This window comes from Kryptolebias marmoratus, linkage group LG13, assembly GCF_001649575.2.
Source record: "Kryptolebias marmoratus isolate JLee-2015 linkage group LG13, ASM164957v2, whole genome shotgun sequence".
Taxonomy (NCBI): Eukaryota; Metazoa; Chordata; class Actinopteri; order Cyprinodontiformes; family Rivulidae; genus Kryptolebias; species Kryptolebias marmoratus.
The window spans coordinates 19,837,137-19,864,931 of record NC_051442.1 but is presented as its reverse complement, the minus strand read 5'-3'; the positions used below and the strand labels follow the sequence as shown (position 1 = coordinate 19,864,931).

The window sequence follows — 27,795 nt, the reverse complement described above, 5'->3', positions numbered from 1 at the left end:
TCTACTAGATGCACATCTGATTTAAACTGGTCAGTTTCTTCCAAATTCAAAATGGAAGATGACTTTTGAAGCGTTAGGCTGCCCTCTAGAGTCTCAAATGAAGAACTGAGTAAATGTTGTGTACAGTGTCTCGAAAAAAGATTCAAAAGAATTCAAACCTTTATCCACATTTTATCATCTTACATCCACAGACATCAAAGTATGTTACTGTGATTTTATGTGATAAACTAACAAATTTGGCGCAAAATTGTGAGGCAGAGAAACACAACAAAACAAAACATGGTTGTCAAAATTGTTTTGAAAATAAAAGTTTAAAAAGTATGGCTTGTATTTGAATTTAGCCCCTTTTACTAAAACCCAGAGCAACCAGTTGCCTTTAGAAGTCTCCCTAATTCGTAAACAGAGTCCATCTGTATGTAATTTAATCTCATTATAAATCCAGCTGTTCTGTGAAGACCTCAGAGGTTTGTTACAGGTAGCTCAGGGATACAAAGTTAATGAAATGTTGAAATCAGGGTTAGGTTACAAAATTCAGTTGAGGATCTGTGGCAAACTTAAAAATTGCAATTTACAGATGTTCTCTATTCAGCTGGACTGAGCTATTTTGCAAAGAATGGGCAAAAATTTCAGCCTTCAGATGTGCAAAGCTTGTATAAGACTTGCAGTTGGATTAACAACAAAAGGTGTTTCTGCAAAGTATTGATTTAGGGAAGCTGAATACAAATACACATCACACTTTTCAGATTTTTATTTGTAAAAATGAAATTGAAAACCATGTATCATTGTCCTTCTACTTTATAACAATGTGCTACTTTGTGTTGGTCTATCTCATAAAATCCCAGTAAAATACTTTGAAGCTTGCAGCTCTAATGTGACAAAATGTGGACAAGTCCATAGGGGATGAATACTTATTTGTGGGAGTGTAAATGTGTATCATTAAAGTAAAGCAAAAGTAAAGATAAAATGTTTATCTCTGATATATAGACTTCCCAAGACTCGTTCCATGGACAACCTGCTGTCAGCTTTGGAGAATGGGTTGCCTCTGACGCGTACGTCCAGTGACCCTAACCTCAATAAGCACTGCCAGGAGGGTCGCTCTGCTCTGGAGCCCTCAGCTGCTGTGGAAGATTCATCATCTTCAGACAGCTCTGAGGACGTCACACCTGACACAAGGGTGGAGGACCAATCGTTCGATCAGGGTCCTGACAAGAACCCAGAGTGTGTCCCAGAAGTGGAGGGCTCTGAAGACAGACTGGAGGAGCCTTGTCTCACCACACAGCCCCTGCCGTCTCCACCCCTCCCCTCTGTTTCTGACAGTACGAACGACACACTCGCACACTCGCACATTGCCTCTCCAACTCCAATCCTCCACCAAGCTTTGCCACAGATCACAAACCCTCCGCTCCCACCACCTCCACTGGAGGAGGATGAGAGCCCCTGCAGGACTGCTGAGAGCCCCACATCACCCACCCATAATTCAGAGCCATGCTTACCTCTCCCCTGCAAGAACGCTCAACCTGCAGCCAACACCCCCACCTCGCTACTAAATGGACACACTGATGGCCAGACAAACGGCCTCCCAGAACCTGCCATCCTGTTGGCCCTGAAGCAGCAAACGGCTCCCATGGAGGACTCCACTGAGACTCTCACAGATGAGGGAGAGGTTCCTCCCACCTCACCACCTGCTGTATCCCAGCACCTCCCCCATAGCCACTTCAGTGAGGAGGAGCCACAAGTTCCCCCCCAGAAAGAGAAAGAGGCCCTGAGGACAGATGTAGTGAAGGGTAGAGAGCGAATGTTGACAGGTTCAGCAGACTGCACCCAGGTACCCGCTCGCCATCTAACTCCCCAGAGTCAGCTCTCAGACCTGTCCCTGCTCAGCTCTCACTGGGACTCTGTCCAGGGTCTGGTCCAGTCTGCCTGCAGCCATGCTGGTGTCATCCGGGCCCTGCAGCCCAACACCTACCAGGGCCGCCGGCTTGCCAATAAACTCTTGCGCGCACAGGGCTTCAGCACCGCCGCGGGGCCCCAGTGCTGCCGCAGGGAGGCTCTGTGTTGTCCCAGCAGCCCTCTGCAGGCCGGGTGGCTGCCTGCTGCCAGGGGCTACAACGGCCTATGTGGCCCCACCGCCACTGCCCTCAACAACTACTCACTGGCAGGGCATCAGTTCTTGCCGGTGTCATATTCCTCACTGTCTGCTTCAAGCTCCCCACCCCCACCCCAGACTCCAGCTTACCTTGACGATGACGGGCTGCCGGTGCCGATGGACGCCGTGCAGCAGAGACTGCGTCAGATCGAAGCTGGCTACAAGCAGGAGGTGGAGGTGCTGCGGCAGCAGGTGCGACAGCTGCAGATGAGACTAGAGAGTAAACAGTACGACACCCCTCCCACCGAGCCAGACATTGACTACGAGGATGACATTGTGAGTACTTTTTCACTGATGACTCAGCCTTTCAGGATAACAGTACCTGAAACGATTTTCTGTCTGCGGATTGTGTAAACATTTACCTCACTATTATTATTTCCAAACATGTTCTGTTACTGTCTTCTGATATCACGCTCTGCTCTTCAGACGTGTCTGCGGGAGTCAGACAACAGCAACGAGGAGGACTCTCTGTCCACCCACAGTGAGGACCGTCTGTCTGAGGGGAGCTGGGACCGAGTAGAGCGCAGGGACACGGAGGTCAGCAGCTTTCATCTACTAATGGAGCTTCTGTTTCCACTTCCCCTCCTCTGTTTTCCTTCACCTGCCTGAACAGCAGCACTTCCTAATCTCAGGCACTGTTGTGTGTGTGTGTGTGTGTGTGTGTAGGTCACGAGGTGGGTGCCCGATCACATGGCCTCCCATTGTTTTCACTGTGACTGTGAGTTCTGGATAGCCAAGAGACGTCATCACTGCAGGTGAAGCTTCATCACATTTTTTTTACCTCACTAAGTATGAGTCTGTGTCCAGAAATATCATGTCTTAACAAGTGACAAAAATCCAAGTGACAGATGTCAGCTGTCTGCAGCCACAGCAGATATGAGGTTAGACACCTCGAGTCAGTACACGTTACAGGGACGAGCCGCCTGCTCGGTTTGACAGAGCTCAGAATAAATCCCAGGTTTTGAGCGAGCTTGTCTGGAGCTTGTAAAACCTTTTTTTTTTTATGTTGAAATAGTTCTTATGAAACAGATCATGTTAAATAAAACTATTACAAAAGTTCACAACAATAACAAAACCAAAAGACACTGACATGTTTTTGAAAATAAAGTATATTAACTAAACTTTGAGGGCACATTTGAGGTAGATCTCTCTTTTTTTAATGGTCTACAGTAATATGAATTGTAAAGTTTTAATATTTGCACCAGGGATGTAAAGATCAACCAGTGTAGTACTTATTTACGGATGTGCACATTGCAGATGCAATGATAGAGCAGCTACGTTCTGTGATTAAATCTAGATGCATCAGTTTATTTTACAAAACTAATCCAATCTGTTTAATGATTAAACAAAGAATCTGCAAAAGCCCTTTTGTTTCTGCAGACATCCACTACATAAAATATCAGAAATTAAAGTCTTGTTATATTTATGCGTTCACTTATTTCTGTGTACAACTCTTCCTCCTGTTAGCGACACCTACTGTTCAGGAGAATGAACTGCAGCAGTGTGATAGAAACGGCAACAAACCTGTGGATCAACTAATATATCCTGGAAAAAGGCTTATTGTTGAAAAATACAATTTTATGAGTTATTTGCTAAATGTTAGTCAGGGTTTATGAAAGTGTTTTGCAAATTTTATAACAAGACCGGTTTGATAGCAGCCATTTTTTTAATTAGGTAATAAATAATTACTCCTAATAACTGACGTAGGATCATTCCTTTGTTGGATTGAATTTGAACATGTTGAGTCCAAACACACATTTAATTGTGATTAAAGGCTAAATTGTACTATATCGATTTTTGATGCGTATGCATCTTTAATGAATGTGATCGTTGGCTGTGTATCGAGACATGCTTCATATTGGCCGCAAGCCAGAAATGCACAACCCTAATCTGCACAGCTGATGCAAAACTTCTACCATCATCCGGTCGTATAGCCTAAGAAGATAACACCCTCTGTGGTTGGCTATGAGCATTTTGATGCATCAGGTTTCTGTCTTATAATAATGTACCTACTGTAAGTGAGAAATAATAACTCTTGGTTTGTCTCAGTTTTGTTTAGAGATGGGTGAGATTATTTTGATTATTATGAGATTGTTTTTGGAGGGAAAACTTGTTTTCAGCTTTTGTGCCAAGCTAAATAGCTGCTAGCTTCATCTAAATCTTAGGAAGAAGGAAAACGGTGATATCAAATCTTAATCTCTTCATTTGAACATTTATGTCTTCTTATATCTTCAGTGATACTTGTCTTGAGGTTTTATCAACCTCCAGGACTCCTTGTTACCAGAATGTTTTGGGTGATTTTTGGCAGCAGCTTGTTGCAGTGTAACTCTGCCAAAGCAGCAGCTTGTACTTTAAAGATACATTATGTTTTTATATTTAAGGCACTCAACAAAGTTTTGGGTTTTTTTATAATTCCAAAACTAAAGACCTGAAGCTTTCCAGAGAAAAACACAAATAGAAAAATTCTTTAATCAGTAAGTTTGATACAAAGAAGTACCATCCATGTGTAGACATTACTGAGTGTTTGAGAAAAGGACTTTAAATGTGATCATTAAAATCCTAAATGCTTTATTACAACAGCTGAAATAGGAAGTCCAGTCCAATGTTTCTGTTAACGCACATTATAAAAAACAACTTATCATTCTTTTTTTATTTTCTATCGCTATAGTCCTTCTCTTTTTACTCAGAAATCAGTTGTTGCTGTATTATTAGAAGTTCACAAAGACTAAATATCCTCCTGTTCCTTTGTGCTGTGTGGTTTCAGGAACTGTGGGAATGTGTTCTGTAAAGACTGTTGTCACCTGAAGCTGCCCATCCCGGACCAGCAGCTGTACGACCCGGTGTTGGTGTGCAACACCTGCCACGACCTGCTCCTGGAGTCCCGCACCCGCGAGATCCGCAGCCAGCAACTCAAGAAGGCCATCGCCACAGCCTCCAGCTGAGGAGGCGCGCTGCGAAGAGTGGCCCGGCTCGGTTCTGTCCCGCTCATTTCGGACCGATGAGCCGAGCGTCGCGTTGCAACCTCAACCTGCTGTCGTTTGGGCTGCGGAGGGGGAGAGGCAGCGAGCGGCGAGGAGGAGCCGTTTCTCTTTGAAACAGAGACTGGAAGGAGCTGCTTGTGAGCTGGAGGCTGTTAGCGGGTAGTGGAGGTGGTTCTGGTTCCTGTAGAACCAAAGACATTTTTCAGCCCGGAGTGCTGCAGCGTCCTGCTGCCCCCCCCGCACGGCTCAGTCCTCTAACTGCACCCTGTCTGAGACAACCTGCCACCCACCCACTGTCCCGCCCTTCAGAGGACAATCGCTCCCCCTCACCGTGAGTGGGGAACTCTGAAGCCTCCGCCTCCACTACTGGAGGCTCTCAACTTTAAAAGAGAACAGTCGCTGCTACAGTATTTAAAAGTCTAATTTTGTATTCTCATTTTGTGCACTACTAGCTGTTGTGAATCCGACGGAGACCAAACTTGAGCAAAAGGGAGAAACCTGCTGTTTACTTCACTCTCGCATCTTATTTCCTGCAGTGAGAATGTAACGTGCTGCTGGGAAGACTGGATCGAGTTGATGTCCGCGTGGATTCAGTGGGTCATGTAAATGTTCATCGCCGCAACGTGTTCTCAGAGTTTGTGTGTACGCACAGTCGATGTGATTCTGTTGTTATCAGCGCTTTTCCTCCCGTACAGTCATGTTGCTCCATCCTGAGGACTGTGTTCGTGTCAACACTGGAAGGTGCTGCTGGCTTTCTGTGATGTGACTGAGGGAAACTCAGACCCAGTGTTCAGAGCTCCACTCCCATCGGACTGATGACTCCTCAGATGGAAAACTGTTTGGAGAAGACTGAACAGAATATCTGGATTTATTCTTTGTTCTGAACTACAGTTCCCTTTGTGTCTACTGGTTGTTCCAATTGTGCCATATTCAGGTTTGTCTCTTTTTTTTTAAAGCCTTTTTCTTTCCTCTGGACAGCAGCAGGTTTCTGGTTGGCCTCATCTGTGTTTGATTTAATGGTGCAGATATTTAGCTGCTTAATAACACTGAGACAACTTAAAATTAACAAATTGTCGAGTTAGAGACAGAAGAATGATGGGATATTAAAGAATTAGTGAACCTTTGTGGTTTTCCATTGTGTAATATTTGGGATGTTTTGCACGGTATTGATGAAGTCCAAATCTTCAAGAGGAGCTGGAAAATGTAACATACGGATATCCGATCAGTAGTGGAGGCTAAAACCTGTCACTTGATAATTGTTGTAAAGAAAATGCACTGTAAAAGTTAAATCCCATGGGTTAAAATTAAAGAATATATCAAAGATCAACTCCTTGTCCTCGTCATTTATATCTGCAGCAAAAAAAAAAAAATCAAAGGCTTAAAGATACTTAAATGTTTTCAGCTTTTATTTTCTCATCAAAAAGATCAAAACACAAATTGAAATGCATATCACCCGCCGCCTTTAATGCCAGAGTTTTAAACTCGGATCATCTCACATTGAGAAATGATGGAGTTGTAGCTATTTTGGGCAAACCTTGAAAACAATGTTAGGAACGATCTCATTTGATATTGCAATGACTCTCAGCTGCTACCACATATGATTTTTAGCTTAATATCTCGAAAGAAGCGAGTCGTAGCCATATTTTGTGTTGGCTAATGTTGATTAGCTGTGACGTCCATTTTGAATTGGATTGACTCCAAAAGGTAATCAGTTAATGTTCAACCAATCGTTGCTTTCTGAAAGTTTTAATAAAACCTGTCATGTGATATTTTGCTAACAGACAAACACTTAATGCTAAAGTTTTAAGTAAAGATCTTATGCAATGAGTAGCACTAAGAGCAGGTCTATTCAAATTAGATAAAAAGAACTGGAGGTTTATGGACCACCAAAAGGTGAAGGTGGATATCTGTGTCTGTGTGAATGTATATGTCTGTTAGCAAAATATCTCATGAACCACTGGGTGGATTTTAATAAAACCTCTTTAGCTCAGTATTTGTAAAATTGATTTAATTATGGCCAGCTGTGTGTTTTCTATGGTCATTTGGTTGTGACAGCCATCTTGAATTGAGTTGGCTCCAAAACTGAATTAACTGCAGAGGTACAGTATATCCACTGATGATCTCCTGAGTTTCATTATTTATCCAGTAGTTTATGGGATAATTTTCTAATAGACAAAGTTGAGTCCAAAACGATGAGACGTATTACTACCGAAAACATAACCTCCTTCAAGATCTTGTGCAATCTATTAGTGCTCAGAATAGGTATTGGGATCACACTGGGCTACTACCGTGCTTAATTCTAGCTCACAATCTGCACAAGGACATTGTTGACTGCCTTTTGGCGTCAGGCAACAATTAATTTGAAAATCAGTTTATCAGGAGGCAGAATGAGTGGATCAGTGAGCATCTTTTGTGGGTTTTTCCATTGAGCTGAGCTGCAGCACTGGTGTTTGTCCACCAGGTGGCGTTTTGAATGCAAGAAAAACAGCTGCTTCTTCAAGAAGACCTTCATGAAGTCATGACATCTTTACATCATTTCAGTGTATTTCCTGTATTTCATTTTACTTTTCTCTCTGTTTCCTGATAATGAGTGGACAATGTTTCTCCCTAATTACTCATTTCTTTTAAACACAAAAGGAAAGTCGTGCATATGAAGAAAAAAAGGAAGTGAAATCTGCATCGTTTTGACACCGTGTTTGTTCCAGTAATGCCAGCAAAGCTAATAAATGTAAACGCACTGCCGGTTGCTCAGAAGGGTAAACTGTTTTTTAAGAAATACAGCGTAAGCAGAGGCGAGTTTAACAGGAGGAAGTTCTGCTAATGTTTCCAGCTGTACTAACTCAGCATGATCAATAATTAAAGCCTGGGGTAATGAAAGTCTCCACAAGGTGACGGAAAATAAAAATGACAGCTTTAACTTCTTTTGGTTGAAAAGTTCAGGAACAGTTGAGATTTTTTGCAAGGCTTGGCACGACCTGGTAATGGAAGGTGGGGGGGGTCAAAACATAAACCCTTTATCTTCAAGATTACTCCCTGTTAATGTCTTTTTATAACACTCTAAAGTGTTTGCTGATTCTTTTTCTCTAATGATAAACCGGAATGAGTCAGGGTGAGAGTTTTTATTTAAATCTGCTTCACAGAAAAGATAAACTCAGTCAAACAACATGTACATTTTTTACAACTCTGTAGACTTTTACCCATTTGCCTTCATCAAACAGCAACTTATTGTTTAAATCAAAACATGAACTATTTCTAATTTGTGATGCATTTTAAAGTGCCCAGTTTTACACTCTAAAACTATATGCATCAACCGATGGGCCACTTTGGGTCTGCATGGGTCCTGCAGAGGATTAGATGGGATGTTCATATCCATTAAGGCCTTGTTTGCACAGTAACACTCTTTTCAAAATGATCTTTTTATTTGTTCTTTCTAAAATATCCTCGTAAACACAGGACTGTTGCTAGAAATGTTTTCATCCACAAAAGCTGTCAGGCCTGTAGGGTCGTAGGTCAGATTAGAGGTGGGGCTCTGGCATCAGTGTGTTTAATAAGTTGCGCTTTAGCTGTCTACTCAAAAACACAAGGGAGGCAACAATAATTAAAACCAAAACAAAACAATGTTTGTGTGTTCACAGAACGTTGTCCCAGTGTGGCTTCCCTCTAAAGCTGAAGTTTTCCAGGTCAACTTTGCGTTCGAGGATCTTGAAATGGGACATTTTTCTTCCTTGATCATAAATGAAAGATCCTGTTTTTTCACCAAAATCCAGACTGGATATACATTAAACACACACAGAGCTGTCCAGCCAATCAAGATCACATTGTTCAGCCGTGTCTTTGAAGGCCAAGCGTTCACTGCCATTTCTACAAGATCTTGCGAGGTTAAAATGTTGCTAAATTTCTCACTTAGAAATTGAGAACTGTTTCACAAAACCACAGCTGTCACGTGAGGCGCTATCAAGTTGCTGTCCTCTGGTGAAATTAGCGCTTTAGCTGCTCATTCCCCTCTAAATGGTTTAGTGGCAGCAGTTCAAACAGAAAGGTCAGACCAGACACAAGAAGCTCGTGGTCACGTTACTCAAGCTGTGTTGTGAAAGCCTCCCCGCTTTCATGGTAATTTGTCGATTTTCAATTTGAGAAAATTACGTTTGAATCTCTTGTTCGTTCGTATGCGTAGAGAGAAAAACAGTCCATCGGACTTCGAGGCGACGTGGAGGGGAGAAACAAAGTCAAAGATGTTTAATTATCTCTGTGCCCCAGTGTAAACAACCTAAACAACCTGAGAAAACACACACACAAAGGAGTTTCACTCTTATGTCCTCTCCAGTCAGCCATTAGTTTCCACAACTTTGACTCAGAATGTCTGCCTGAGTTTATTTGATCCACGTTATCTTTGCTTTTTTTCTCCTGTAATGTTACGATAAAAAGCTTTGAATTAACGGGCTGTAGTTAAGTGTTTAAAGAAGTGACAAAAAGAACTAAAAAGATGAATATATATTTATTTTAAATAAAATCTGTTCTGACTGATAAGTAAGATATATTAAGAAAAGGTCATGTCATATGTCTGTATAGACATTTTGACACGATATGGCTTTAATTAGAAGTTAGAAGGTCAGACATAGTTAAAGCACCTTTCTAAGAACTGAAGCGACTCAGGAGAAATCAGACAGGAGCACAGGCAGCCGAGTTTGTGGCAAAAATGTTTTTTTATTCAAAATACTGAGTGTCTTATGACAGCCCTAATAATGAGGGGATTATATCAAGTATAGCATGATATAATACTAACTGACTAATTAGACTTTGAAATTTTATTAAATTATGATGATGATGAAGTTGGTCCATGCAGGGTCTCCTATAGAAAATCCTGACCCCTGCTTTATAAAAGTAGTTATATTGTAGTCTCCATTTGCTTGATAACAAATCATTCACAGTGAGGGCATTTGTTTTTGAGTTCCTGTTATTCCAACGATTTGATTTCCAGTGAAATACTTTTATAATCTGCTACTTCTACTGAAGAAAAACACTTGGAAATCAGCTCACAAAGCCGACCAGAAGACAGGGCGTTTTCACTCAGTGCTCGGGCCAGTGGCTTCAGTTCACAGAGGAATTAGAGGGCATGTTTCTTCTGGAGGTGCCTCTCCTCTGAGGCTCACCTGGAGCCACCTGTGGAGCCCTGCTTGCTCTGGTTTCCTCTGGGTTCCTCTCCACAGCAGGAGCCCATTGATCGGCCTCCTCTCTCACCACGGGTCTGATCACCGCTCAGCTTTTATATTGCTGGGGGGGGGGGCAGGGGAGGAGGGGCCACGCTTTCTTTCCTGTCTGTGTATGCTGATAGATAGGTATAAGAGCCCCCCCTCCCCTACATGAATGCCATCACTAGGGGAGACATCAAGCCTTCGTGTCGCCTTCTCTCGGTCGCTCCAACATGCAGCAGCTGGTGGTTCTGTGCGCTCTGCTGGCGTCCTTCTGGACGGTCTCTACAGGTTCCGGAGGTGAGTCATGATATGAAGCATTTATTCTGAATGAAAACTAGGAGAAAATCCGATCAGTATTTATTTAATTTTAATGTCATATTAATGTCTTTTAATAGTGATAGAATACGTTTTTTTAAAGATGTAAGGTAATATTTTACACTAATAGTTACTCTTTAATTTGTGATTCGCGTCATGATTGAAAAGTAAAATAAATTCAAATGTCAGAAAGTCTGTCTGTAAAGTATGCGGGATCAAGTTGCTTTTATTTATGCGCGAAAATTGTGATTTGCTGGCGAAGGAGGTGGATTTTTCCAAAAATAAATAAATGATGCGAAACAAACCAAAAAAAAAAAAAGAGAGACAGATGTCTGCAGAGCTAGAAGCCCCTCAGATGAAACACACACACACACACACACCAGGAGCCCACAGCACCGTGATGCGCCGTGCAGGCACGACGCGCTGCACCTGCTCCGTCCATCTCTCAGGACGCGTCTCGGCGCGTGTCCAACCTTCCAGTTTCCAGCCCCGAGGTGGAGCTGCGTGCTGGGGGGGAGACGCAGGAGGGAGACACGAGCTGGGGTTCCTTCACACTCTGACGCACCTGCTGCGAATCGCGCAGAAACAAACAAACAAACAAACAGGCAACCAAAAACGCGTTCGCCGCATCGAGCCGCGTCAGAAACGATTCCTCCGAGCCGTGGACTGAGGGGTCTGTCTGTCTGTCTGTCTGTGGGTGACAGACAGACAAGAGAGGGTGCAGGTCCCCAGCCTTTTCTCTGCTGATGGATGAGACTCGGAGACAATTGCTCGGAAAACCTGAGCCCTCTCAGAGTCCCGCTGAGAAGAGAAGGCTGGCCCTCTGCAGATCACGTGATCCGGTGGACGTGTTTGTGGGCAGCGCGCGACTTCGGTGCAATTTGGCTTCTGGGGCGTTATCAACGACATGAAATGACTATTACATGTAAAGTTCATGGTATTGACTCTGTAATGAAATTTTCCAGTAACAGTCCGCTGTTTCTCTCAGGGCTGTAAGAGGTGTTTTATTTACGTCGTGTTGCGCAGAAATGTGCGCCAAACTGAAGTAAAACCGAGAAGCTCTTGTTTGGCCCATATGTTGAAGTATATGTGTGTGAATTCACATTTTGAAAAGACAGAAAGAGGCCTGAGGTCCTCTGAAAGTCGCTCACTTTGTTCAGTTCTGACTGCGCGTGCACTCAGAAGATCAGAGGTGGGCGCTCATTGGGCAGGACGTGCGCGGACAAGGATCTGATTGGCTGACGGTGTGAGCCGTCAAAACAGACAGGATCTATTTATTTATTTATTTAGCAGAAGAAGTTTCAGGGTAACTTGTAAAAAATGCTCAAGCAGAACTAGAAGCACTTGCTGCTTCTTGTGGTTTTGGTGTTGGGGTTACTTCTCTGAATCCGTGTTTTTTTCTGTTTTTTGTTGGTTTAAAAAAAATTCTGTAATGCAGAGTGGCCCGGCTGTAATGCAGAGAAGTAAGCACTTTTGGTTTTCGCCTGTTGACAAAAGCAGGATGGATTTTCCCATGTGTGTTCATTTGTCTGTCTGTTAGCAAAATATCTCATGAACCAGTGGGTGGATTTTAATGCAACTCTCAGAAGGTGATCATTGGATGAACATCTTCAACTTATTAACTTTTGGAGTTACTTCAACATGACCACCACAGCTAATTGACTTTAGCCAACACAAAAATGGCTGTAACTCAGTCAATGTTTTCAGATATAGAGCTAAAATTTGAAGTGGTAGTAGCTGAAAGTTATCCTCAACACACAGTCTGAGAACAATCACATCTCATGATACCGTATGAGATTGTGCCTAACATAACTTACAAGGTTTCACCACTATGGCTACAACTCTATCTCCTCTCAGCATAAGATAGCAGGCAATATGCATTTGATACTTTTTCTGTTAGGCAACTGTCAAATAACACCAGAGTAGTAAAAAGTAAATAAAATTAGAAGTTATGATGGTGCAGCAGTGGTTAGAGGAGTTGTCCTCTAATGTGAGAGTTGGAGGTTCAATTCCTGGCAGGAGTCACATGTTGAAGTGTCCCTGGGAAAGACACTGAATCCCTCACTGCCTCCAATGTGCCCCATCGGTGTATGAATGGACTTTAATGCACTGATTAGACTCTAAAGAATGATTTATTCAGATTAGCTTGGTAGAGATGTAGCAGAGTGCTGTATGAATGTGTGTGGATGGAGAAGTGAGGGCACAGACTGTGTTGTAAAGTGTTAACACTAAGAGCACAAGGTTGATTATCCTCACTATGTGTTGCAGTTGATACATTTTGACTCATACAGTTGCTTTTACCACATCGCTGCCAGATTTTTGTCGGCAAAGTGTCTGAAATGAACCATGATCCATTAATATGTTCAGCATCCAGGCTGTAGAGGCAGAGAGTAATTAGAAATGTCTCAGTGTTAGGATTTTGTTCTTTCTTCCCAGGTCCCACAGCCCACTTAGACACATATCCTTCACTGAGATTTCAAAAGAGAGAAAAAGAAAAATACACACTGAACATTTTTTCATGCTCTGAAGCTAGAATAGTAAATGATGGCACCATTACTGCTGCCAGCAGTTTTTCTCAGGTTTGCTTTGTGTTCAGGACTCATTAAGATGCCAGAGGAGTAGGAAAAGCCTCACACACACTGCAAAAAAAAAGAGTGTAAAGAAGTTCTCCTACAGGTCTAAAAACAGCAGGAGTCCCTCCCTGTATTTTTTCAATGGCATGTGTGTTTTTCATAAATAATTGATTTGTAAGATAGCTGCAAACATTCGCCCCAAGTAAAGCAGGGTGGAAACTTGAAAACCAGTTGTAAAATATTAATAAACTTCATGACAAACGTGACAGCGAACCCCAGCTGATCCAGGAAATTGTTTCTCTGTTTGTTCTGATAGCATGGAAAGATAAAGCAACAAGAACAGCTTTTCGTGAATAGAATGACAATTCTTGTGTATCAGGAGGCCATAAATAACAGCTAGCTTCAACCAATAGAACAATACGGTGTTTGTGGTAATTTACAAAAATATAAACTATTAATAGTTTATATGTCTGTAAACGTGTATAAAACCTTTGTCAGAATACACGCTGAAACTAAACATCCCTCTTTGCCCAGACAAAAAGCAGATGTTGATGTCACTCAGAGGTTAACGCTGACTGAATGTGTGACTGACACCCAGTGTGTGCATTCTGTTGGCTGCTGACATCAAATCTTACAACACAACCTCAACTCCAGTGAAGTTGGGACTTTGTGTAAAACAGCGTGCAATGATCTGCAAATCTCATATTTCATTTACAATAGAACATAGCAAACATATCAAATGTATAAACTACTGGAGCTGGAGGATCATTTTTCTACTTATTAGGTTAGCAGCAGGTCAGTAGGAGAACTGGTTATAATAAATTATTTTAGAGAGCAGAATCTCATAATTAAAGATGGGTTCACCAGTCCGTGATAAAGTGTCTTAAAATAATGAAACAATTTCAAAATGTTTCTTGATAAAAAATTGTGAAGGCTTTGAATATCCCATCATCTACATTTATTGTCATCATTTCAAGAATCTGTAGAAACCTCTGAGCTCAAAAGACAAAATGATGAAAGTCAGTATTGAACACCTGTGATCTTTGGGCCCTCAGGGGCCACTGCATTAAAATCAGATCTGATTCTGTTCCGGACATCACTGATGGACTCAGGAACACTTCCACAAATCATTGTCTGTAAACACAGTTCACTGAGCCATCTACAGATGCTGCTTAAAGCTCTATCAGGCAAAGAAGAAACCAAACGTGAACACCCAAAAAAATGGGTCCATCTTCTCTGGTCCAAAATAAATTTAAAATCGATTGAAGTAAAATGGAAAACTGGTCTGTAGTCACATGAATCAAAATTTGAAATTCTTTTTGGAAACCACAGACACCACATCCTCTGTACTATAGAGAGGGACCATCCAGTCTATTATCAGTAGACAGTTTAAAAGTCTGCCTCTCTGATGGTATGGGGGTGCATTAGTGCCTCTGGCATGAGTAGCTTATACTGCCAATCAATGACAAAAGGCACCATCAATGGAGAAAAGTATATACAGGCTTTAGAACAAGATATACTCTCAATCAGGTGATGTCTTTTTCATGGAAAGTCTTGCATATTTCAGCAAGACAAACCACAGACTGCATCCATTCCAGCAGCATGGCTTCAGAGTGGAACTGACCTGCCTGCAGTCCAGACTTCTCAGCAATTGAAGACATTTGGTTCATCATGAAACAAAAGATCCAGCATAAAAGACCCAGGACTGTTGAGCAGCTAGAATCCTCCATCAGACAAGAATGGGACAACATTCCCTCCAAAACCTCCAGCAGCTGCTCTCCTCAGTTTCAGATTAAAGACTTGTTAAAAGAAAAGGAGATGGATTCACAATGGGGAAAATGTTTTTTGATTTGTGTTGCTGCCATCAATTTCAAAATTATGTTCTTAACCCCTAAAAATGGTACCGTTTCTTAGTTTAAACAATAGACATGTTTACTATGTTCCATTCTGAATAAAATATGGGTTTATGAGATTGCAAATCATTGTATTTTATTTTCATTTACATTTTACACAACTTTCTAACTTTTTTTAAATTGGGGTCGTAGATTAATTTAAACATTTTTTTACAGTAAAACAATTTTTAATAAAATTTAATTTAATAAAATTGTAAAACAATTTTTAATAAAATTGTTTCTGTTTCAGATTGGTGCTATCAGACCCAGTTCTCCTGCCAACATCAGTGCAATGGTAAGCTTTTTTTAATCACAGGTGATCATGTAATTGCCTGTGTGTCTGTCTGTTTGAATAATATTACTGGACAAATTTAAAGAAACCTTCAGAAAGTAATGTACATGTAATGTTGTATGTACACCTAATTAACTTTTGAAGTCATCTCAATTCAGGATGGTCACTACAGGTAATCAATTTCAGTAATTACCAAATAAGCTAAACATTAGTCTATTTGTGTATGTGTGTATGTACTATATGTGTTGTTTTGATTTGTGGACATGCTGTAAACTAATTTCTCACTGGGGATAATAAAATTACCATTACCATTACTATTTTGCAAAAATTGAGCTAAAATTTAGTGTGATAGTAGCTGAGAGTCTTCCTTAACTACATTCTCTGAGCTCAAATAGGTCATATGCTTTGTGTAACGATCACAAATTTGTGCATCTCTTTTTGAAATAAAACATCCAAAATTGAGATAATTTTTAAAAATAAATTTTAATTATCTCCCCTGTGAGGTTGATAAACTAGACTGCTATCATTTTTAACATTACTTGGGAAAAAAATGACAAAATCTTATTATAAGAGCTCAGCTCATCAATCATGCTCCTATTTCCAAAGATCTCTCACAATCAGACACAGTCTTGTTAAGTTGTAAGGCAAGCATATGGGTTAACTTCATGACAAAACAATAAACCACTTGAACACCTTTTACAGATTTGACCTGAATGTAAATATACACACAGAATAGTAAAAAAAAATGGACATTTTGGTTTTAAATTTAGACAATGAAAGTTAATAGAGTCGCTTTGTCCATTTTTTGTTTATGATGATGGTCTAGATCAGGGGTCTCCAATTCTGGTCCTCGAAGGCCACTATCCTGCACTGAATCACACCTGATTCAGGGGTCAAATGACATCTTCATGTTCTGCAGAAGCCTGTTAATCACCCATTGATTCAAATCAGGTGTGTTAGAGCAGAGGAACAAGTAAAACATGCAGGATAGTGGCCCTCAATGACCAGGATTGGAGACCACTGGTCTAGATACTTTCAGATGTTGAATGAAGATCATTAATGTTAAGAATTGCTATCAAAGTGCTCACAACTTCAGAATCTGACTAAGCCCAGATCTGAAAGTGATCTGTCCAACTAATTTAGGGCTGGCAATTATTGTGTTTTAGCACCAGAAAAGTGGAATCATGCCAACCAGGACTGTGCAGGAAGACACCAGTCTCCCATTAATATTGTCACCAGAAAGACCTTGAAAGATGAGCGCCTGACTCCTCTACGCTTTGACAATTACCAGCAGATCTTCAAAGGCTCCATCAAAAACAACGGCCACTCAGGTGAGCTGCTTGCCTGTTAAACTCCTTCAAAAGCTTTAAAAAAGTCTTTTAAATACACTGTGCTTTGTTTCTGTCCACTGCAGTTCAGGTTGGAATTCCTCATGTCAGCACCGTCTCAGGTGGAGGCCTGCCCGCCACATATAAAGCTGTGCAGTTCCACCTGCACTGGGGAGACAACGGAGGGCCCGGTTCTGAACACACTATTGATGGGGAGCAGTATCCCATGGAGGTAACCAACCTTTCTAATCCAACAACAACTGGGTTATTAGTACCCACAGCTGAAAGGCTAGTGTTAATGATTTGGCCTGTCTGAGTGTGTGTGTGTGTGTGTATGTCTTTGTTTGTTAGCAAAATATCTCATGAACCAGTAGACAATTTTGAACAAAACTTACAGAAAGCAATCATTGGATGTACAACCAACTGACCTTAAAAACACAAAAAGGCTATAGCTGAGTCACTTTTACAGATACTGACCTAAAGTTCGATGTGGACATAGTTGAGACTGATCCCCAACTTATATCCTAAATGCTAATAGATTGGGCAAACTTTTAGTTTAAAATTTTGCCAATAGCTGATTGGTCTCAACTCTGTCTATTAGCAAAAATATTTCATGAACTACTGTGCAATTTTTTCTTTTATTAAACTTGGAGGAAACAACAAAAACAATCACTGAATGTACATCTACAACGGATTATCTTTTGGAGTCAATCCAATTCAAGATTGTTGATACAGGTTATCAACATTACCCAGCCCAAAAAATGGCTGTAACTCTTAATTCTATAGATGGAGCTAAAATCTTAAATGGGTTAGACATCTTACAATATGGTATAAAATGGCGCCTGATGCTACATTCAAGGTCCAATCCAAACAGCTTTATGTCTGGTCCTTCTCAATGTAAAATGATCACAGTGTACAACTAAAACATGAAAGGCAGCAAGCAATATGCATTCTTCTAAGGAATGCTAGAACTTTAAATATTAAAAGTTCTTTTAACTTATTAAATTACTCCTCTATACTTTAAGGTCCAGCATGCATCCCATAAGATGTGACGGTGTAACATTTTCCTTTCAGCTCCACATTGTCCACATGAAAAGCCACTACACTGATCTGATAACAGCTCTGAGAGACAAGGAGGGAGTTGCTGTTCTTGGGTTTTTCTATGAGGTAGTCCTTTAGATCCCGTGTTTAAAGTTTAAATGAAGTAGGCGTGAAATGACACAGTCCTCACACGTGTTTCTTTCTATTTTTAGAACTCCAACAGTGCAAACAGAAAGTATGATCCCATCATCAACACACTGCAGAGCATCAGAGCTACAAGTAAGTAACAAGGCTCTGCAACAGTCAGCAACCTCTGGGTTACATTCCTTTAACTGTGTTATCGCCCACTGCCAAAAGGCGAAGGCCAACAATGTTTTTACCTTTGTCTGTGTGTATGCTTGTGTGTCTGCCTGTTACCAAAATACCTCATGAACCATGAGATGGATTTTAATGAAACTCTCAGAAAATAATCCATTGGGTTGACATCTATAACTGATTAACTTAATTCAAGATGGCTGCCGCAGCTAAGCAATCTTAGCAAACACAAAAATGACTATAACTCTGTCAGTTTCACATATATTAAGCTATAATTTGATGTGCTTGTACTTGAGAGGCATCCCTGACACATCCTCCAAGAGCTAACACCGTTGAGCAACACAATTGGATACAGTGTAATATCATACATGATGTTATTTTTAAGATTTAGCCAAAACAGTTTTGACTTTGTCTCTTCTCACCGTAAAATGATCTTAGTTTAAAACTTGGGCATAAAAAGCAGAGAGAAATATGCATTTCTTCAAGGAATGCTAGGTTTGAAAATTATCTGTTTTCAGATGGCAGCACCTATTTGCCCTCCATCTCCCTGGCGCAGCTGATCCCATCGGAGCAGAATATGACCTCTTATTACCGTTACAAAGGTTCTCTCACCACCCCGGGGTGTACTGAGTCTGTGGTTTGGACTGTGTTTGAGAACCCCATCCCTCTGAGCACGGAGCAGGTCAGAATAAGAAACCAGCTGAAAGGACACAAATGCAGCAATTAAGAGTCAATGTAGTTGTGGAAAAAGTATTCAGATGAATATGGGTGAAGTTGTCTTTGTAACAATGAAACCGGGAGCCTAACCCTTGTGTCAAACTTCTGCTCTTCCAGTTGAAAGCTTTCTCCAAGGTCCAGTATCATGATGGCAAGCCGATGGTGAAGAACTTCAGACCTGTTCAGCCCCTCAATGGTCGGCAGGTATTCTATTCAGGAGGTGCTGTGATCCTGGTCAGTTCGACTCTCCTTGTGACGGCTCTCGTCACAGCTTTGGGACTATCCCAGTCGAACTAGAGTGAGGCATCCCATGCTGCACTGCGACATCCATGAACACAAACAGATCTGCATCAATCCTCAACTGAGCTCTTGTTTCTAACATCATTCTTACGCGGTTGCTAAGGTGACAAACCACGTCGTAGTGCAGGGAATGCTCACATGGCGTTTTTCCCTTACAACACAGATGACAAAGGTGTTTGAGGAAAGCCTTATGAAAGGTGCTGTAAGGGTTTGTTCATGCATGCCTACTGAAGTATTAAGTCTCATTTCAGCATTATGAATGTGCCATAAAGGCAAATTACTGGCACTCAAACTTTACACCAGGTCCTTTCATCAGGGTATAATTTTTTCATTCCAAACATTAACACTCACAATATACACCTGCAGCTCTCATTAGGCGTGAATTCACCTTGTCCAATGTCAAGTAAATTTAGTCTGTTAATACGAGCACGATTGCCAAGAGTGTCAGCTCTGAGTGTAAATGTCAGCCCCCCATGACTTGGCACATGATCCATTGTTCTCAACAGAGCATGGAGTTATTGATAGCAGAACTGAGTCATAAAAAATAAGCTCCATTTCAAAGCTAGTGGCCAAAGGAGTCAGCAGTTTCTATCAAAGTAACAGCAGGTCGCAGATCGATGATCAGGTCGAGCCCTCACAGCTACAGCAGCCTGTTTAGGGAAAGGGCAAGAAGGGGGAGTGTTGCAGTTGCCTACCGTAATTCATTCATGAAGAACATCAGGCTGATGTTCTGAGCACGAAGCTGCAGCTTTGTAGAGTGGAACCAAACAAAAACTCACTTCAAACCAGCAACAATTTATTCATGTACTGTATATCCCATATGACGCGCATGAACCCGCATGCATGACGTTCCAGATGTTTAGTGTAAGCTACATGGCTGCTGGAGTGAAGCTTCACGGACTGAACAGAACTGCCTCGGTCACTTGGATTCCTAGAACGAACAATCAGATTTCAGTGAGCTCATCGTGCGAACACGCGGCCATGTTCACGGCTCGCATAACAGGCTCTCAGATGCACTGAATGTTATCGACTGTGAATCACAGCCCGCTGAGTTCTCCCTTATTTATTCAGGAGAACCTTTATGTATTGTGGTGAGAGATCCATACAATGTTGCAGCAAGAGTTGTTGTGATGATCAAGCAAAGAATCTGTTCTTTTTTTTCATAAAGAGTCATGTATTTATGTACTGAATGTTTATATTGACATGAGATGCGCCGTTGTTATTAAAGTATTGCTATATTTGTATAGAATGCAAACCCATAAATTAAGCATAAAACAGTTTATGTGGAAATTAGTTTACTTTTTAAGTTCAAGAATACAAGACTGTCACGTTGTACTGCTTCTAAAGTGTCATAAACGATGTAGTGAATGTTACTGTTGAACAATAAAATACATGAATTTTTAATACCATTGTTTTCTCCTTGAATGGTTACAAATCAAACAATTTGTGTCAGTCAGGTCATATTTCTGCCACACTGATATGAACATAGTCTTTACCTCCAAAGTCTATGTGCATGAGCTAATTATTAACTGCAAACAAAAGAAAAGGGTAAACTAGAATTTTTTTTTAAAGATTTTGAAGATTTCCAATGCAACTCCTGCCTGAAATTCCAACAAACATTAACTTTTGTCTCTAAAGCCCAGAAATAATTTGGAACCTTGTTATGTAACAATCTAAGCTGACAAAATGTGGATGTTTTTAATGTGTAAATTAGGAGCATGGTCATGGTTTGGCCTGGGGAAGCCAAGCTCATTCACTCAAACTACATATCTTTTTTTCTTCATTTATTTTGTCTGCTATAATAAACATAGGAAAAAAACTTTTATAATTCTATCCATCCATCCATTTTCTTTGCCTGCTTTTTCCTTTTTGGGTCATGGGGGACACCCTGGAGAGGTCACAAGTCCATCAAAGGACACACAAAGACAAATGAAACAAACAACCATCCACTCTCTCACTCACAACTAGTGACAATTTAGAAATACCAGTTAACCTAACATGCATGTTTTTGGTCTGTAGAAAACCAGACTACTTGGAGAAAACCCACCTTGCAGTGTCTGTGAACTATTACTGTAAATTACAGATTTTTTTTTCTTTTATGTTTTATCAAAAACTCTGACTGTGTCTGAAGTGTTTCAGTCGTCCCAATATTATTTGACATTCTGAATACAGATTTTCTTTGAAGTAATATAACTGTAATTTTGTTTAATTATAGGGCCTGCAGAGATACGGTATATCTCTACAGACAGCAGGGGCAACACAGAAAGAAATATTTTATATGTATTTTAAAATCTTTGTTAAATGTTATGGCCCACCCACTTTCAGTCCGGCTCTTTTGGACATGTATTTTTGGCTATGGCCCTCCTATGAACTGTAGAACAAGTGTAAAGAGAGCCAAGATCAAGAGAAATGTGAAACCGGCAGTTGATGGCTCATTAGATTCACCACGGTAAACACATACCTGTTTCTCTCACTGCCTAACAGCACTCTTAATAAGACAGGCAGACAGAAAAAAAGTAGAAATTAAACCTCAGTGACTGTGGTTGGAAAAATATCTTAAAAAGTTCCTGAACCATGAGTGACAGAAGTGTTTGATGGTCACATATGTCAGTTTTTAATGTGTCTATGGTGCTTTATGTTAGATCTGTCCATCCATCTTCCACCCCATATATGTGGTAGGGTTACAGGGACAACAGGTCCAGGAAACCAGACATCCCTCTCCAGCTCCTCCTGGGGGATCCCAAGGCATTTCAGGCCAGAGAGGATACATAATCCGTCCACTGGGTCTTCCCCGGGGTCTAATTCCACTGGGAGGTGCCTAGAAGATCTCCAAAGGGAGTCATCTAGGAGGTATCCTAATGACATGACCAAACCACCTCAGCTGACTGCTTTTGATACAGAGGAGCAGCAGCTCTAATACAGGCTCCCCTCAGATGGCCACCCCACTAAGGAAGCTCATTGCAGCCAAGATCCAAAGTCTTCATCTCAGGGCAAAACTCGTCCACCACCCCTAGTGCCCTGCCACCAGGGAGTATTTCAACCAACTTGGTGACGTCGGCCATGGTAATGAACTAATCGTTTATGTAGTTTCTGTCTTGTCAAAGGTAGACATAGTGACTGGACTAAGGAGATCCCCAAAGTGCTCCTTCCACCTTCCGATAATATCCCCAGTCCGGGTTGGNATGGGGATTCTCCTGAGACTTCAGGAAGAGAGGCACAGAGGAAGAAATGCTCTGGATGCCCCGATTCTTGCGCAGAGTAGGACAGCTGTTTTCAGCCGGAGACAGACGGCATAAACGTTGCAGGGTAAGCTAACGCTGTTGTTTATATTCCTACCTTCGCTCTTTATGCTTGCATCTGGTCACACCCACGACCAATGAGTGAACAGGAGCTAAGCTTGCGGCACCCACGAAGAAGGGCCGACCCGGCTGGCCCTACTCCGAAGCAGGGACCAAAGAAGCAGGGACCGGCCTCGAAAAAATGCTGGTGGAAACGCGAGCAAAGCAAGCAGAGTAGAGTGGCGCCGGGACCTTTAGAGCCTGTGGAAAAGGGGCATTATGGACCACCCTCTGCTCAAATATGGTGTTTGTTATAGAGAGCCCATGCCCAGCACAGAGGTCACCACTTGGTTTTCGTTCAGGGAGACCATTTCTTCCAATCACTCCTCTCCAGGTAACCATGTCATTACCCAAATGTGCATTGAAGTACCTCAGGAAAATAACAAAATCCCCAGATGGCACTTTTTACTATTTTATATCATGGTAAAATGGTCAATGGTAAATTTTATATCATAACTAACATCAAAAGAAATTTCAGCATTCATTCTGAAATAGGTCTTTATAGAAGCAGAAAAGGCCTTTGTATCAAATGGTCCAGTTAGTTTCTTTTGCATTTATCTTATTCACACAGAGGTGGGAACTTTGAGGAGTTGTGAGAATCCAGCCAGAGTTGTCCACTTTGTACACTGTTATTACTTTAGCTCACTGAGACTGCAGTTCAGAAAATCTGGTCTTGCAGTGGTTAAATATCTCAAACCTCTATTTTATATGCTGATGATGTTTTGTTATTTTTATGTATCGACCTGCTGTATCAGTTCAATTCTTTGGACAAATTATTATTGAGTTTTGTGCCTTTTCTTGGCATAAATTGTTTTCAAGCCTGAAACTCTACCCTCAGGTAATGAATTTAAAGTACCAGGCTCCCCATTTACCTTTACCTTTACCTTCACACAGGATGCAGCTGTGTGCTAGCAGATAGGGCTAGCAGGATACTACCATCATATGTGAGCATGATTAATTTATCAGCAATCCTTACCAGAGCCCAAATCTGAAATCTTGGATCTAAGCATGGTGTTTGTTGTAATATTTCTATTGAGTTCAGCTCCACATGATGTGAATTGTTTGTATAGCTGAGCAATTGCTCTTTGTGTTCATTGTTGTTGTTTTTCTCCGCCATCTTTTGAAAATTATAAAAAGATTTATAAACAGACACACAATGTCTCAGTTTGTCTCCTGGCTCACACACAGACAAGTCTCTCAGCTTGCTAAGGCCTGCCAGGAGAGTCAGAAAGTGGTCCAGGACCCCAATTTTCTGTTTCTTTTCTCTATGACTTGTTCTTGATGCTACAAAGACAGATTTTAAACAAGATTTCACTTCCATGGTTAACAAAAGATTCACCTACAAAGCCACCAGAGAGATATAAGATCACATGCAATTTTAATACCAACCTCAGTATGCAAGTGCTTTTTGTAGTTATTTTACATGCCCCTCATCATTAAGGAATCTAAAAACCTATTGAGACATACAAGATTAGGAGGACAGCAACCTCCTACACATAAGGCTGTGAAAATATAAACAAAAGCTTGAATAAAAACCTCTTTATTCCCCTGCACAGGCTTCCAATTCTTCTTTATTTAAGCATGGAGGTGGGGGTGCTGAAGATCGAGGGGTGGAGGCTCATTACGAGGCGATGGTACTTTGTAGTTTTCAAGTCAATAGGACAACACCCATACAACTTCTAAATGTCTCCTGAAATGCCCCTCATCCCTGGGGTCTCTGTAACAAAGGGCACCATTTTTACCAGAGCCATCTTCACTGTGAAAGTGATTCACCCTGAAACACACACAGACGCCCATCAGATAGGCAGCTGCTGTTAAAAGTCACTGGGTTGATCTTTGTGGATACGCTCCTGAGGAAAACAAACAGTGTCACCTTCTCTGTCTTTATTCTCTCCTCAGAGTCTGCTGATCGATGCTGCAATGCAAATCTTCACACCCAGCTGCTATTTTTATTTGGAGCCCAGTTAGTTTTACTTCAATACAACGGGTTTACTTGCCTATCTCACTGTGGTGCTGTCCGTGGTATAACTAACTCACAAAGGTGTCTGCCAGCTCTAGCGGTCATGATGTAACATTAGACAGAGGCAGAAAATAACCCCCAACGTTTTGCCAGGTATGTAGCAGCAGCAGCTAGCCAACAACAACAAAAATTCCTGCTCCTGGTTTTGTTAAAGCAAAGGGCCAAACATCAATTAAACTTCTTTAATTGAAAACAAACTCAAAAGAAAAGAAGCCAGAGTCTGGACTGATGCATTCTCTTTCCACACAGTGGCTTTAACTCCAAGGAATAAACAGAATTACAAGTGATCATTACCACTTTTTTTAAGAAGCCAGCTTATCACAGTGGAGCACTTTTCAGAGAACACAGTGCTCAGCCTTATATCCTGTCCAAAAAGCTACAGCTCTTCATTTCCCATCTGTCAGAATATTTTACTGTCATTTGTAAACAATGGGGCCCTCTTAACGTGCTGTTAAATGATGAGAAAAAATAACGACGCAGCTTTATGTCTTTTGTTTTATACCTGAACAGGGCAATGAATGTGTTTTAAAACAGCCTTTTCAGGTCCTTACTTCACTGACACTTGCTCTTCAATTGCATAGGAAGTTAGGACTTGCATGATTGCAAAAGTAGTGTCCAATTTCTCAGCTTTAAAATGTTTTATTGTCATGTTGTTATGTCTTTTGGTGTTTTACACTTTTGGTATTATTATCAATCTTTAACAAGCTTCAAAAATAACATCATATCCCAAAGTCTGTTTTTAGGTAGATAACTAGTTTCACAGCATACACTGGAGCATTGACATTGGGTTCATTAGAGTACATAAAAGCATATCAGTGACAACTGATAGCATACAGGCTTTCTGAAGGACTGTCTCATTTCATAGAGGACTATTTTAAGCACTACCCATTGTGACTTTGAATGAAGGGTCAAAGAGGAGGTGTAAGGACAAGGGTTACATGCGGGATTCAGTCTGCCTCTGAGCAGGTATGTTTAATACATTTCTATTTGCAACACATTTCACTATAAATGTATTTCGAGGGACCACAGTCAGTCTTAAGTGTAATCATACAGTAAATACAGTAAGTAAACAACAGTCAGATACAAAAAGTATTCAACTTTATAATTGTGGTCATTGTAACAAAATACAATTTTTACACAAAATATCTGGCAGAAATGTGTCAATAAAATATAAAACTTCTGTTGTATTTTGGTTCAAAACTTTATTTACAGACTTTACCTCTACCTAAAGTTGCCAGCAACTTGCCAACAAATCAAAAACTCTTCTGATGACTACAAGACCAAACTACCAAGGAACCTCGTCCCGGAGCCATGCTTTGGAAAGTGGCTTAAAAGTAGCAGTGAGTGCCTGGTGACCAGAAACAATCAGCTTTTACCTATGGGTTCTGGTTAGGCAGCCGGAACAAGCTATATAAGACCAGCCTCCAGTGGACACACCACCTGCAAGAGGCACCACAAGAGATAAGTAGCTACACAGCTGCACCACTGTGCAGCCCGAAAACAGTTTCACCCAACATAAAAAAAATGTAGTTCATTTTAAGTAACTACAAGTCTTAGGGTGTGCAGCGCTGAAAGTGACCAGGCTTTGCTCTCCTGCTCTATCTGAATATCAAGAAGGTTACATTCTGTTCACAACTTCATGACTCAAGAGCTGGCTTTGTCTGAACAGATATGGTAAGTTTACCTCTAACAAACTCTCTGAGCGTAAATTTGCTCAGAGGAAATAACCAGGATAAACATTTTGCTATCTCTCCTGCTTGAAACTGCAAGGACAAGTCTTACAGTATGCACAAAGTTAACAAGTTCATATCCTGGCATTTTTGCTGCAGAAAACACTTCATGGTGACCTGAGGGCAGTCTTGGACTGACGTGGATGCAGTCAGGAAGAAAGTCCTCTTCTAATTGTAAACAAAGACACCAGTAAGTAGCAAAGAATGGGAGGCAAACACAAAGAAGTTCTTCTATTTTGGACAGTTAGATTCTAGCTGCATTGTTCTCAGGGCGCATGGTGCTTTTGTAAATTCGTGAACAGTGACCCTGCATTCCCGAGTGAACCTGCATTATGACAGTGCTTCCTCATGAGAAATGTACTCATAGTTTCAGAAAGCATATTTCACGTCATATATTTTCAAAATGTCTTTCTCGCCATTTTTTAGACAGTTATTTGGATTTTTGGGTGGTGGCACATCCTGTTCATTACTGAGAGGAAGCCAGAATCATTCTCATTTCTCAAATTGTGACTCGGACCTCTCTCAGAGATTGAAAAAGGCTGTCTGAAGTACATCACAAAAAACCCAGCACCCGCCCGTTGTCCACTTCCACCCATCATCCATCCTCTGCAGTCTGCCTTCCAACCGGCTCCCTTCTGTTCTCAGTGCAAAATAAAGCGACACTGGAGAAAAAATGTCTGAAAAGGGCCAGGATTTGGCCGTCTATCAAAGAAACTTTAGATACAAAAAAAAGGAAAAAAATGTTCCTTTCACAAAGTAATATTTATGTTTTTGGAGGAAGGACACAAAGTCATCCACAGACAAAGTGACACACAAGAAATAGGGACATTCTTGGACTTTTACTCTGTCTGGTTGTATTTTTGGACAAGGTAATGCAAATATTTTTCATCTTTCATCAGACTGACTTGCGGTGAAAATGAAAAGCATAGTCAGTTTTCATCCTCACACATTCTGAACAGAAAGTGGTTGGATGGAAGGTTTAAAGACACTTTTCTCATCCAAACCTTTGCAAAGCCTCTTCTGCTGTGTTTCGCTTCACTGTGTGACGTTTAAAATGTATTCCTAATTTCATCTTGCTTTCACCAAACCCGTGACATGTAGAATTTATTTAACCTTTCAAGGAGAGCTAATAATTATTTATTAACTGTGCAGCACTTTTGTCCATCAGCGTAACTTACACAGGGTCAAATGTTGGACCCACTGCATGAGTGAATAAACGTGGTATAACTAGTGGAAAGTTATTATTAAGTTAAAATAAAAACAACTAAAACTTGTTGCCTTTACTGTTAATGAGCTGCAGCCTGTTCCCTCTGCTTGAAGAGGAAATCTGCTCTTCCTCTGACTCAGATTCTTTATCAGCTTCGATGAGTAGTTTACATTTTTAACCCTCCTGTGACCTTATGGTCAAATGGACCCAAAGTTACAAAGGCTTCATGAGGGTTTGAATAGGTCTTTGTAACCACTGTCATCCCATACAGTTAACTAAAATAATGCAGCAGTCTAGGTAAACCCCAATATGTCCCGACTGAAATTCAACCTGGAGAGACTCACGACAAAGAGAAGCTGCAATTAAAAGGTTTTATTTGACATGAATGACATAAGATATTTGGCGCTC

The 27,795-nt window shown here is 41.0% G+C and overlaps 2 protein-coding genes across 7 annotated transcripts in view; both read left to right on the top strand.

The window, feature by feature from the left end:
• Window positions 1-6,454, top strand: part of mtmr4 (myotubularin related protein 4) — a 43,057-nt gene extending 36,603 nt beyond the window's left edge. For 4 of the 6 annotated variants that reach the window (XM_017412673.3, XM_037979026.1, XM_037979025.1 and 1 more), the window contains 4 exons: window positions 985-2,422; window positions 2,573-2,683; window positions 2,813-2,901; window positions 4,911-6,454. In XM_017412673.3, the coding sequence (XP_017268162.1) occupies window positions 985-2,422; window positions 2,573-2,683; window positions 2,813-2,901; window positions 4,911-5,088 (1,816 nt within the window). In that variant the 3' untranslated portion in view covers window positions 5,089-6,454. The remainder of the gene's footprint in view (window positions 1-984; window positions 2,423-2,572; window positions 2,684-2,812; window positions 2,902-4,910) is intronic. The other 2 variants (XM_017412670.2, XM_017412671.1) reach the window with 1 other exon arrangement.
• A 4,024-nt stretch (window positions 6,455-10,478) lies between these two features.
• ca4a (carbonic anhydrase IV a) lies at window positions 10,479-20,496 on the top strand. Its single transcript, XM_017412480.3, has 8 exons — window positions 10,479-10,616; window positions 15,350-15,394; window positions 16,558-16,722; window positions 16,806-16,951; window positions 17,794-17,886; window positions 17,973-18,039; window positions 18,594-18,757; window positions 18,910-20,496. Exons 1-8 carry the CDS (start codon window positions 10,550-10,552, stop codon window positions 19,087-19,089), a joined length of 927 nt encoding a protein of 308 aa, XP_017267969.1. The 5' UTR covers window positions 10,479-10,549; the 3' UTR covers window positions 19,090-20,496.
• Window positions 20,497-27,795: the final 7,299 nt, after the last annotated feature.

Excerpts from the sequence above, each read along its gene's own strand:
- ca4a (XM_017412480.3), top strand. The coding sequence starts at position 10,550 with ATGCAGCAGCTGGTGGTTCTGTGCGCTCTGCTGGCGTCCTTCTGGACG. Across the intron at positions 15,395-16,557 it reads CTGCCAACATCAGTGCAATG|CACCAGAAAAGTGGAATCAT; the intron begins GTAAGCTTTTTT and ends ATTGTGTTTTAG. Across the intron at positions 16,723-16,805 it reads CAAAAACAACGGCCACTCAG|TTCAGGTTGGAATTCCTCAT; the intron begins GTGAGCTGCTTG and ends TGTCCACTGCAG.